This window comes from Rattus norvegicus, chromosome 16 (genome assembly GCF_021556685.1).
Source record: "Rattus norvegicus strain SHRSP/BbbUtx chromosome 16, alternate assembly SHRSP_T2T, whole genome shotgun sequence".
NCBI lineage: Eukaryota > Metazoa > Chordata > Mammalia > Rodentia > Muridae > Rattus > Rattus norvegicus.
The window spans coordinates 84178688-84191486 of NC_141549.1; the positions used below are offsets into that span (position 1 = coordinate 84178688).

The 12799-nt window shown below is 51.4% G+C and overlaps 1 protein-coding gene across 11 annotated transcripts in view; it reads right to left on the bottom strand.

The window, feature by feature from the left end:
- Positions 1-2225: 2225 nt before the first annotated feature.
- Tmem255b (transmembrane protein 255B) overlaps positions 2226-12799 on the bottom strand; it is a 28317-nt gene continuing 17743 nt past the window's right edge. For 6 of the 11 annotated variants that reach the window (XM_087587983.1, XM_087587989.1, XM_087587990.1 and 3 more), the window contains 6 exons: positions 12436-12525; positions 8596-8676; positions 7601-7686; positions 6756-6915; positions 5737-5880; positions 2226-2467 (listed from right to left, as the gene is read on the bottom strand). In XM_087587983.1, the coding sequence (XP_087444109.1) occupies positions 2309-2467; positions 5737-5880; positions 6756-6915; positions 7601-7686; positions 8596-8676; positions 12436-12525 (720 nt within the window). In that variant the 3' untranslated portion in view covers positions 2226-2308. The remainder of the gene's footprint in view (positions 2468-5736; positions 5881-6755; positions 6916-7600; positions 7687-8595; positions 8677-12435; positions 12526-12799) is intronic. The other 5 variants (XM_087587984.1, XM_087587986.1, XM_087587987.1 and 2 more) reach the window with 3 other exon arrangements.

Here is a 12799-nt window from a genome sequence, read left to right on the forward strand (position 1 = left end):
GGAAGCGGTACAAGTGGAATCCCAACCCAGGCAGACTGATCCAGTAAGGTGAAGGAGCCCAGCTCAGTCTCTCACCAGTGGAGCAGGGCCCACCCCAAACTTGTCCCCCACATTCTCATGAGAGCAACCATCGCACAGACCCAGAAACAACCCCATCTCCCATCAACCGGAAAGCAGCTGCAACTGATAGGTTCTGTGACAAAATGAATGGCCATGAGCAAATCTCACTGCCCAGAGCAGAAGCCAAGCACAGGGCAGACCCCCAGACAGCATATGAAGAGGCAAAGCCATTGAGGGCTGAGACACTGAAACGCAGGCTCCAGCTGGCTTCCCAGCCTCATCCGCACAAAGGCAAGAACACTGTCGGTGTATCTGGCCACACTGCAGATTAGTGTGGGTTGAGGGGGGCTGCTCTGGAGACTGGGGTGCAGGGCCTTACATTCTCTGTGGCTGGAATGAGGAAGACAGACATTTTTGTGGCAAGGAGCAAGACTGTTGACCTTGGGAGTTCAGTGTTTCTTAATAGCTCTTGGCTCCAGTGGGCATGGGCTCTATACCCAGACATGTGGTTCTGCAAAGGCCCTAGGGCTAGCTTTATGAAGTTCAGAGGTAGAGCCCCTTGGGCCCAGAACACAGAACTACTGAATGCAAAACTAGGGTGTCATGAAAATGCTAGGGAGAGGTGTGAGGCCCTGCACCGGGGAGGCTCGGATATCTTACAGACCCTTGCTTCTGGCAGCCTCCAGAACTTGTCTTTTCTCTATACCAGCACTCACAGATGAGGCAACCTTTGTCCCAGTCCTGGGGGGAAAAGCAGCCTACTGTGTGCGTCTTTATCAAGGATAGTTCTTTGTGCCTCTGGCCACCCTCAACTTCCTGAACCTCACCCCCACAAGAAACAGGAACCTTGCCGTCACTCGTAGGATGTGTTCTGCCTCAGCCAGCACTGTAGCATGTCCCTTGTGAGAGTTGTTCAACTGTGCCCTCTGGATAGAGGCAGGGGACAGAGCCAGTTGACCCCTGACCCTGCCGAGGAGCAGTGCCAAAGGCGCCCTCCGAAGTCCAGAGAGGGTTTTGGCCTGTTGCCCCAAGTGCAACTCCAAGGAGACTTTCACAACTGCCTCTGAAACTAGGTCCTAGGAGGTATTAAATATCCTAGTGCATACAGTGGTGTAAATACAAGATGGCAGAATATTATTGTATTGACCCAGAGTCCTAGGGAGGCTAGGGTCAGCCTCCTGGAGGGCATAGGGAAGCAAGACTGGGCTGGATCCAAAGTCAGTCAGCATCAAATAGAAACCAAGACCCTCTCACGCTCAGGCTGCAAGGCCAAACGCAATAATAGGGACAGTGCATAGTTAGCAGTCCTCAGAGCAGTGGCTGCCTCAGCACTTCAGGGACCAGTGGGTGGCTCTCCCATTTGCAGCACATCCTCTGTACAGACAGACTTATCGCCTCCCTGCTTGGACCTGTGTTGGGGGCCTTTGTGGGAAAGTGTTTAGAAAACCTCGCCTGCTTTGGTAAGAGCGTCTGTTGGACAGAGTGGCCAGCAGGGGGCGCAGGATCCATACCTTCAAAGATCCTCCCTCACAACCTGCCAGTTCTGGACCTTAGAGAGGGTTCAGAGTGGTATGGCCATAGAGAGGCGAAGGTAGTCTGCTATGGCCACACAGTGGCTAATTAATGACTAAACCAGTGGCCACAAATCAACAGCATACCATAGGGAAAACCAAGTGTGAGATCTGGAATCTACCAAAAGGTGGAGCTTGCATAGAGGCAGAACTCAAAAGCTTGCTTCCTTCACATCAGAAAAGTAGAGTCTCGGGGGTTTGGGCAGTCCCTTCTCAGAGACATGCTCACAGAAGTCTGTCGACCTGTAACTCATTTCCTGAAGGAACCATCCTCACTGAAAGAAATGCCTGGCTACCTTCTCTTGGCAGGGTAATAGTGACTGATAACCAGCCATGAAGGTGTGTGGAGCTGTAAGCAATGGCCAGTGCGAAAGAAGCCCTTCCAGATGAGGGAGGAGGTGGCTGGGGTCTAGTACGGTTTGCTGCTGGTCTTTACCTAGGGAGAGGCAGTGGACAGCAGAGGTGGTGCAGAGCCAGTCAGCCAGCTAGCTCTGCCCCTGCCTCTGCCTGACCTTTGCTGGACAGGGTATGCCCAAGGGAAGGGCACAGCTATACGGTGTTTCCTGAATTCTTTACGAGGCTGGCTGCAGAGGCTTTCTGTATGTGGCTTTATTATTTCTGTTTTATTTCTGAAAACCCCAGACCACGTTACTTTTTAGTCTACTCCCTCCTCCGTGTCAGGGTACGTAGGGGGGAGGCTTCTCCCCTGGGAGGAAGTAGGCTGGTGTGCAGGGTGAAGGGGCATGAGGATGCCCATGGCTGGAGTGGCACTGGGAGGGAGACTCTGTGTCCTCAGGCAGAAAGAGGTCAGCAGAGGCCGGTGGGGCACTGGAGGGCTGCAATTAAACAGAGAGGCGTCCTGGGTCAGCAGGTAGGGGAACTCAGCCACACTGTCCAGACATATGCCAGCACCACCTTGACCCAGCACCCTACCAGACCAGGAGCCACCGGCTCATCATGCCTCTCAGGAAGCCTCTAAAGCCTAGAGCAGCCTATAGAGGTTAGCCTGGATAGAGCCTGATTGGCACAGACCTGGCTTCTAAAGCTGCTGGGGAGACAGGAAGGTCTCCAAATTCTAGACTGGGTTGGCCCGCTTAGCCCAGTCAGCTTTTGCTAGCACTGACTAGAAGATCCAGGGACAACCTACAGCCAGGACCTTAGCCCTCTCTAAGACAGTAAGTCCATTACTGTTCCTAACACAGCATGGTGGTCATTATGACAACAGCCCAGTTAATAGGGTCATAGTCTAGAAGTTTAAGGAAGGTATTTTTCAGATATAATTAACATTTAATCGGTGACTTTGAGTAAGCCGGTGCCCTCCATACAGTGGGGAGCCTGGTCCAATCACTTGCAGACCTTAGGGAAAAAGGCAGAGACCCTCAAGGAGAAAGAAACTCTTGCCCAAGCACATGGGTTATAGTCCCAATAGTACTTCCTTGGTCCTAAGGACAGTGGACCACTGGATTGGAGAGATGGCTCAGCAGTTAAAAGCACTGGCTGTTCTTCCAGAGGTCCTGAGTTCAATTCCCAGCAACCACATGGTGGCTCACAACCTTCTGTAATGGGATCTGTATACATGATAAATCTTTAAAACAAATAAAAGCAAATCTCACTCTCTATATTTGCTGGGGTTTTATCTCTGACACCTAATAGACACCCCAAGATCAAAGGCGAGTTAATGTGAGGAGAGAAATTTGGGGAACATCACAGGTCTGAAGTAATCTTTTCTAGTATTGTCCTTTTCCTTTTCCCTTCTTAAGTAGCAGAAGTTTAAAAAACTTAAAATCAGTATTTAAATACATAAAGTGAATGTTGAAGTGAGTTTTTAAAGGTGATTCCTGTGCACTCTGTGATGAGGCTTCCCCTGGCTGCATCTAGGTCTCATAAACAACCAGCTGGCCATGCCTTCCTGATGCTGGAGTCGGGGTCTGGCAGCATGTCCATCCCAAAGCCACTTCCCCCCAAGGAAGGACGACTGGAGCCTGAGGATGTCTCCCTGACTGGAGACTAATGTCACAAAAAGCGCCACTGTTGGCTCTCAAATCTTGTTTCTCCCTGAAGTCTGTGTGTGCACCCTTAAGAGTACAGGGGCAGTGCATGCATGGAGATTGTCCTCTCAGGTCTGCTAGGAGGGGCGTCTCATACTGTCCACTCTGCTCTTTCTGAAAATAGGCAGATACACAAGCCATGGAGCAAGCCCTTAGAAACCTCAGAGCAAGTCTGAGAACCTCAGGATAAACCACCAGAAATCACAGGACAAACCACCAGAAATCACAGGATAAACCACCAGAAATCACAGGATAAACCACCAGAAATCACAGGATAAACCACCAGAAATCACAGGATAAACCACCAAGAACCTCAGGATAAACCACTGGGAAACTTGGAGGAAAGCACCTCACTAACCAAGGCCCCATGAAGGCACTTCCTGTCCACACAGAGGTGGACAGTGCTATTGCCCCAGAAATGCCATTAAGCTAACCTCCTGCCGTCATGCTGAGTACACGGCTGGGTTAGGCACTGGCCCCTTCAACGTTTTGGGTAAACAAACTTTGTTTGTTTACTATCTTTGTGAAACACCCCCAATAACCATCTTACTCCCTTCTGTTATGCAGGGATGTTTGCTGGCTGCTAATGACTTCAACGGGACAGTTAAAATGTCTCGTTTTGTCTCTGTAGGCCAGTGGAGACAGCATCCGTTCCAATGTTCTGAGGGAACACACGGCTCATGTCTGTTTCCACGGAAATCTGATTACTAAACATAGGTGCGATTATACTTTCACACATGCTGCCAAGAAAGCTGCTTAGCCTAGAGGGCGGGGTCTCAGTCCAGAGGGTGGAGTCTCAGCCCAGGGGTGGGAGGAGTCTCAGCCCGGGGGCGGGGTCTCAGCCAAGAGGGTGGGGTCTCAGCCTAGGGGGCGGGGTTTCAGCCCAAAGGGTGGGGTCTCAGCCTAGGAGGTGGGAGGTCTCAGCCCAGGGCGGGGGGGGGGTGGTCTCAGCCCAGGGGGCGGGGCTCAGCCAGGGGGCGGTGTCTCAGCCCAGGGGGCGGGGGCTCAACCCTCTTTTGGGAGGAAGGGAAGCCTCCATTCTGAAAACACAAAGGTCCGGGAAAGGTAGGTCTTCTGGGGGGGATACCCGAGGACACGTGACTTCAAAACAAGTGATTTCATCCTATTCACCAGGCCCATGGGTCAAAGAAACTCAATTCAACGTAGGGTAATGACAGCTTTACTTAGCACAACTCTGGGAGTCTCATAACTGCCTCTACTGGTGCCAGACAAGCCACCAACCAGCCAGGCTGCATGAGCAGGCATTGTCCCACTTAGAAAGGTTGTCTAGACCTGGGATCTCAATCTCCCCACAGGAGACTCTGGGCGATGTCTGCAGATGATTCGTTTGTCGTGACTAGGGGGTCTCTACGTGACATGGCACAGTGCTAACGAAGATGAAAGCCAGGAGGATCACAGCCCCACAAGCCTACAATGGCAAGCCCAAGTCAATACAGTACCACTGGACAACTGGGGCCACTTTACCCATGGCCAGCAGAACTTCACGGGACATGAACAAGCCAAAACCAAGAGTGGAAATAGGAGAGGCAGAGCCTGTCCAATAGGATCTCACTTCAGATCACCTCCCTGATGTACAGCACCGGGCACATGACCCCTACAGAGTTGACACCTTTGTAGGTAAATTTCATCAGATGTTGGCAAGCACCTGTCTCCAGGTAGAGCACTCACTAGCATACAAGTGTTCAGAGCCCAGGCAGATGTTGGCACCCTAAGTCTCCCTGGCCAGCATGAGGCCAGTTCACAGCTAAAATAAACAGCTACTAAAATAACTCCCTGATGGGACGAGAACAGCAATGAGCCTCAGAAATGACATGACCCAGGGTTGGGGATTTGGCTCAGTGGTAGAGCGCTTGCCTAGCAACCACAAGGCCCTGGGTTCGGTCCCCAGCTCCGAAAAAAAGAAAAAGAAAAAAAATGACATGACCCATCCCATAATGACCTCCTTCCCCCTCATCTACAACAAAGTACAACCGTCTCTACCCACAGCCCTACTCAGAAGCCCGCAGAAATCACAACCGACATCACGGCATGCCTACCTGTAGTGGCAGAGGGTAGGAGGAACAGGTTGGCACACTCATAGACGGAGGGCACAAGCCGGTGTAGGCTAGGATCTGCTGTGCTGGGTTGTAGAGGATCTGAGGTGGTGGCGATGGGCCATAGGCCAGCTGAGACAGAGGGACCTGTGAAGAAAGCCGGGGCCATGACCACCCAAACCCTCACAGCCACTCGGGGAAGTATTCTGACCTGTGGCCTGGCCTTCTGGGGACCCTAACCCAAGCCACAAAGAGTAGGCCAATCTTCTCTTGATGACTTCGTAGAGCATCCTTTACACCTATCTCTAGATTGGAATCACCACTTGAAGAAGCAGCCTGGTAGAGCCCAAGGACTAGACTGGGAACCCGGGACCTGCCAAGACATTCCCCAAATGTCCCTGGCAACAGGAAACCTGAGAAGAAGAGTTGAGCAGTGGTTTCTGGGGTGCTGCTGAAGGGCACAACAGTGACCAACGCCCCCGGGACCACAGAACAAGCAAAGCAAGCATTGCCCAGGTAGTGTTTTACAACCATGTGGACTTGGAAGAAACCCTGAAGGGTTTGCCATGGACCCCGGAGAGGACAGAGGGAGGTTCTTCCAGTGATGTAAGGGCAGTGGGCTATAGGGCTCAGGGGTGGATTCAGTAGGACTGGCTCAGAAGAAGTAGGTAGGGATGGATTTCAGCTTTCTCATGCAGCTCGTTAAAATGGGGTCCAAGCCCTACCCAGAACCACCACGCCCAGGCAGCCATGAATCCCACAGTGACAGAGTGACGTTTTGTTCTTAGATGGCAGCAAGGACTTCCCGCCTAAGAGGGTGGGGGAAGGAAGAGTCACCCAGTGGGTCATCAGGTGCTTTGAGCAACAGTGATTGGTTGTCCTAGTTGTCACCTGACATGCAGACCACTTGAGAGTTTGGGTCCTCCTTTATTGAAGGAGCCGCTGAGCTCTCTTGAAGGGGAGGGCCTTGTACTCGGGGCTATGACTGACCACCTGGAAACACATAGCAAGACACCACTCACCATGTCCTTGAAGGCCCCCAGCACTGCAGCTGTGACAATGCCCAGGCAAAGGCCCAATACGTTCAGCACTGTGGATGCCCAGAGCAGCCGGTACAGGTGGACCACATCCCGACAGCTACGCACGCCCACGAATTCATAGTAGGCAGGCGAGGGCTCTGCGCTGTAGGAGGGAGAGTAAAGTTCCTGTCCTCATCGCTAGATCATGGCCAGGTGACAGGCTGCACCACAAACCCTGGGGACCCCCAGTGCCCAAGGCCTCTGGTTCCTCTAGTGCTGGTCTCCTCTTACACAGGTGAAAACACCTCAAACAAGTCAGAGATCTCTGCTTCTCTGGGGATTCAGCTACCTTAGGTGGGGCTGGCTAGGGAGGCTCCACCGGGCCTCACAGCGAGGTGTAAAATGGACATAGGATGTCCCAAATTACTAGCTCTGGGACCTTACTGGCCAACAGGGACAGTGGCTGAGATACCCCTCTACACTAGAGTAATAAGAAAGCATTTTTCTGTTTTCATTCTCCATGTCCGTGGGTCTCAGTCCTGAGAGGGAGCTGAGCAATGCACAACTGGAATGTGTTGGTTGCCCCCTAGTGGCCAGCTGCCTCATGTGGTCCTCCTCCCTGAACCCTCAGGTTCTTCCACACACCGTGTGCACTTGGGTGGAAACCCAGTCACTCCGCCATTTTGATGCTGAAACCGGAGGGAAGAAGCAGGAAACGAGAATGGATACAGGAAGGAAGCGATGGGGGCCTCTCTCGCTCTCGGACAGATGTCCCGTGCCGGGTCCTTCTTGCGCTCACGCACATGCGTGTGTGTGTTTAGATGTGTGTGCACCTGAGGCAGCCTTACCTCCCACAGGCATAGAGGTCACAGCAGTAGCATGTGTTACTCCTCACCTTCAGTTGGCATCTCCCACTCAAAGAGTAGCAGGTGACCTGGGGTAGAGTGAGCCAGGTTCAGACCTTATCCTACGCAGACAGCCGGCAGCCCTTGTCCAAGACCTTCTCCTGCTCAAGAGCGGGACTGTGTTGCCAGGACCCACACTGACCCATGGTACAGTGGGACAGGGTGGGGCAGGGAGGAGAGGCAGGGCAAGACTAGGCAGGGCAGGGCAAAATGGGACTGGACAGGACAGGACTAGACAGAGCAGAGTAGAACTAGGCAAGGCAGGGCTGTCAGAATCTCACGCCATCCCACACAACACACAGACAGCTCTTTCCTGGAATGCCCAGCACCTACATTCTCAACCTTCTGCAGGTCCGAAGACCCCAGAACCCATCAATAAGAGAAATCTATGACCCGTTTGCCTTCCTGGTTCCCGCCTCGCCTTGGCACGGGCACTTTTGGCGTGAGCAGCCTTGTTTAGCTGAGCCAACACATCTCCAGAGCACTGGTGTGGAACATCCCCCACTGGACCCCGTTGCCAGTGCCCACCCGGGCTGGTCTCACGGGTCAGCTGCTGCCCTTCCTGGCATCTCACTCGAGTAGAGAGTGAGGTCATACTACAGCTGCCCGGCTCAAAGAGCCAGAGACTCCTTCAACACTGCACGTGTGTTACCCCAGTGTTTCGTGGCAGTGATGAAGTTAGTGAGAATGCTAATTGGGATGCTAATTGACCACGCAGAACTGGGGAGATGAATCCTAGTGCTGTACTAATACCGTGCCAAAGAGGAAAGTGCGCAGCTGTGATTCCAAAGAGAACCCAAGGCATTGAACACTCGAGCCTCGCTCCTAGCTTTCAATGCCTTGAGATCCATACAGCAGAAGAGCTGTGAGGATTAATGCAGCCATTTTAACCAGATGCAGAAAGGGGATGTGAAGACACACTTGCCAAAGAGACTCACCTCTGTCTGATAGACATCGTACAAGTACCCAGCCCCACTGGAGTAAAACTGGCATCTTCCTGCACTGAGAGGCCTTGGTTCCTAAAGCAGAAAATGCAGATGGGTCAGACTGGTCATGCCCAACCAGGAATGGCTAGGTTAGATTTGCCTTCCACGGACTGGTGCAGAACTGAGGCCACATGAGCCATTGCCTGCCATGGCAATTGTGTGGTGTTCACGGGGAAAGGATTCCAGACACCCACCATCTATCTGCTGAGCAGACATCAGCACAAGGACAAGGGGCAGGCAGTTGAATGGCCAAGGGGTGTTCTACACCTCGCCAGGCCGCCAGGCTTCTCTGTCTTTCTAGAAGCAAAACAAATTTCTTCTACTAGGAAGGGACAAGGAAGATTTGGGACTGATTCACTCATCCATCTAAAGTACCCATATATTCATCCATCCATTCAATCATCCATGCATCCATCCATTCAATCGCCTATGCATCCATCCATTCAATCGCCTATGCATCCATCCATTCAATCATCCATGCATCCATCCATTCAATCATCCATGCATCCATCCATTCAATCATCCATGCATCCATCCATTCAATCATCCATGCATCCATTCAACCACCTATGCATCCATCCATTCAATCATCCATGCATCCATCCATTCAATCATCCATGCATCCATCCATTCAATCATCCATGCATCCATCCATTCAATCATCCATGCATCCATTCAACCACCTATGCATCCATCCATTCAATCATCCATGCATCCATTCAACCACCTATGCATCCATCCATTCAATCACCCATGCATCTACCCATTCAATCATCCATGCGTCCTTCCATTCAATCATCCATGCATCCATCCATTCAATCACCTATGTATCCATCTACTCAAGCACCTATGCATCCATCCAATCATCCATGCATCTATCCATTCAATCACCTATGCATCCAACCATTCAATCATCCATGCATCCATCCATTCAATCACCTATACATCCAATCATTCAATCACCCATATATCCATTCAGTCACCTATGCGTCCAATCATTCAATCACCCATACATCCATTCATCCAATCACCCATGCATCCAATCACCTATGCATCCAGTCATTCAATCATTCATGTATGTAGTCATTCAATCACATATGCATCCAATCATTCAATCATCCATGAGTCCTTCCATCTGTCACGCCCCACCATTTGACATAAGCTCATCAATATCTTATCTCGCCATGTTCCCACCACTGTGTTTCCAACATTCATGGAACCGACATAGTGTTCCGACATGAGGAAGCCAGGGTAAGCTAGAGCTGCAGGTGAGTGAAGGAGGCAGACTAGTGAGTAGGCGGTTGCTAAGGCAGCAGACAGACAGTGGGTCCTGGGACTGATGGAGTGCCATAAAGTCATGGAACCTGTAAATGCTCCTCTGCGTTCTCTATTATGTATCAACGACATTTCCTAAAACACCACTTCTGCCCTAAGAGGAGTCTAGAAACCACCAGTGATGCTGGCAAAGGCAGCAGACAAAGACAGGCATGAGAACCAGACAGCAGGTATGGCAGGGCATAGCACCTGAGTGCCAAGCTAAACATGGATGGGTTCAATGGGAGGCACTGGCCCCAGGTGGTGCATGATGGGAACAAGTGGAACAGTGGTGCGGGGAAGGCAGTGGAGATGGGAGGCTACGGTTGGAGCTTGAGATCTGGCTCACAAGCTCAGAGGAGGCTACAGGGATGTCAGACTGACAGCCTTCATCACAAAAATGGCAAGACACAGATCCTGCCCCAGTGGACTTCTCAGGGAGAGATGATGGTGTAAAGTGGGAATGGAATCTTCACACCATCTCCCCGACGTGATGGCAGCTTGGTGTGTATCTGCGTGATACCAGTGGCCTCTGAGGGTGAACCTCAGTGAGTCACCAACACTCTGGCCACCCACCCACAGAACTGTAGCTGACCATAGGACACCAGGGGTCTCGGCCTTCAGGTGATTGAATGATTGATGATGTGGGGTGGGGCCCAGCTGGGACTGCGCATGTGGGTCCTCTGCTGAACTCTCAACAACACTGCCATCTTCAGAGGCCCAAGACTGAGCTTTCATCCCACACATCAGATGCACAGGGATGATGGGTATAACAGGTGGGCACAAATAGTTGGGCATGCTCAGATGGATTCATGCAGGCAGGAACGGGTGGGCACACAGACAGATCTGCCTCCTAGACTCTAATTCATCGATGAAGCCAGAAAGGTGAGTGAGGTCCTCTCACACCTGTGGCTGCAGACAGGACACTATGAGCCTGGAGACAGAAGCTTTTGAAGGGTGATTTCTTTCAGCCAAGTGCTGAAGAGCTGCAAGGGAAAAAACATACTCTACCCAGGGACAGAATCTCAAGTCAATGTTGGCACATACTTTGGGGAGTGCTGTCGCCTGTATGCAGATGGCCAGATGCCTAAACACCCAACTGTGTGCACTGGGGGAGCTACACACCCTGGACACACATACATGTGTGTTCATACATGCAAATACACTCACAGAATTCCCACCAGGCAAAAATGGTGCATATAAAGTCATACCGCTATGTCATAATAGTGTTCCTTATACCTCACATCACACCATATATACTGTATGAGCACATCATGCTATATCATGCTACATTCATCTCCTGTGTCTCGGGACATCACACCACATCATGGCATAATCCATATCATTCAGATCACATTGTACATACGTCCCACTGGGTATCACAACATGTTGTATCACAACATGTCATTCGCGTCCTCCAACATCAACGTGAATTATCTTCCAGCCACCGTATCACAGTGCACACATGTTCTACTGTGCCTTTTATGTTGTACCACGTCATTCACACCACAGCACTCGGCACAGCATAGTCTGTCACGTGACATACTAGATGTGCTTCTTTCTGAATCGTGTCGGTCTCCTTTATTAGGCCAGAACCCCTGGCTGCTTCATCATTTGCCTGTGGCACCTGGGGGCCTGCCTGTCCCTGCAGCTGCTAAACAGGTGAATAATCGTAGCTGTGCATTGTGGGGGCAAAGTTCAGACTGGCTGCCGATGAAACGCAGACACAGGCAGCGTCTTCTGCTCTGTTCATAGCTATGTCTCTAGTAGGACTCTCTACACTCCCTTAAAGTCCTTTTATAGGTAAAGATGTTTCTTTTTCATGATTGTAGCCCCACACTGAGCAATAATCTTTGAAGAGAGACCATGAGTCTGTGAACACACACAAGAGCAGAGTCTGAGATTCCATGGCGTGTTAAGTGTGTTAAGTGTGGTAAGTTGAGGACAGCCCCTTGGACACAGAGCTCTGGAACTGAGGAGTGGGGACAAGGGTTCCCTAGTGCTGGGGAGTGGAGGGTGGCAGTCACTGAAATGATAAAGGATGCTTACATCTGCTGTGTGATGTGTATGTTTCTATCTGCTGTGTGTTTGTGTTTGTGTCTGCTGTGTATGGTATGTTGTTTGTGCCTGCAAGGTGTGGTATGTTGTACTACTGTGTGTGTGTGTCTGTTTATGATCCTATCTGCTGTCTATGGTATGTTCGTGTCTGCTGTGTGAGGTGGGTGTTTGTATCTGCTGTGTGTGGTTGTCTTTGTGACTTCCGTGTGTGGTATGTGTTTGTGTTTGCTGTGCATACGTGGCCTGTGGGAGGCAGAGGATTCGGGTTGCTGGGGCCAGACTCAGCGAGAGCAGGATGGCGATGGTGGCCCACCTGGAGCCTGTGTGAAGACGTAGAGCCCAGCTGTGCACCTGAGATGCTTTTTACATGGACACGGAGCTCTAGAAACAGACTGTGTGTCAGTCAAAGGCAGTACTCACAATGTGCCGGGCTGCGAACACGCCGTCCACTATGGCACAGCAGAACGCTGCCACCACCCCAAAGCTGAGGAACACAATGGCCGCCACCAGCTAGGAGAAGAAGACAGAGGAGTGTGGAGTCTTAGCCTAAAGAAACCCAGCCTTGAACACAGTCAGAACCCGCGTGGAGTTGATGGCCAAACCATTGCTGATTTCCTTTCATCCACCAGTGACTCGGCCCCAAGGGGGAGGGTAGCCATATACTCACGCATGTGGCACACTGTGGGGTCTGCACAATGAGACAAAGGGGCAACCTCTGCACAGAAGTACACTGGATGCCCTCCCCTCTGCACACTCCGCTTCATGGTGTTCCCATTCTCAGATA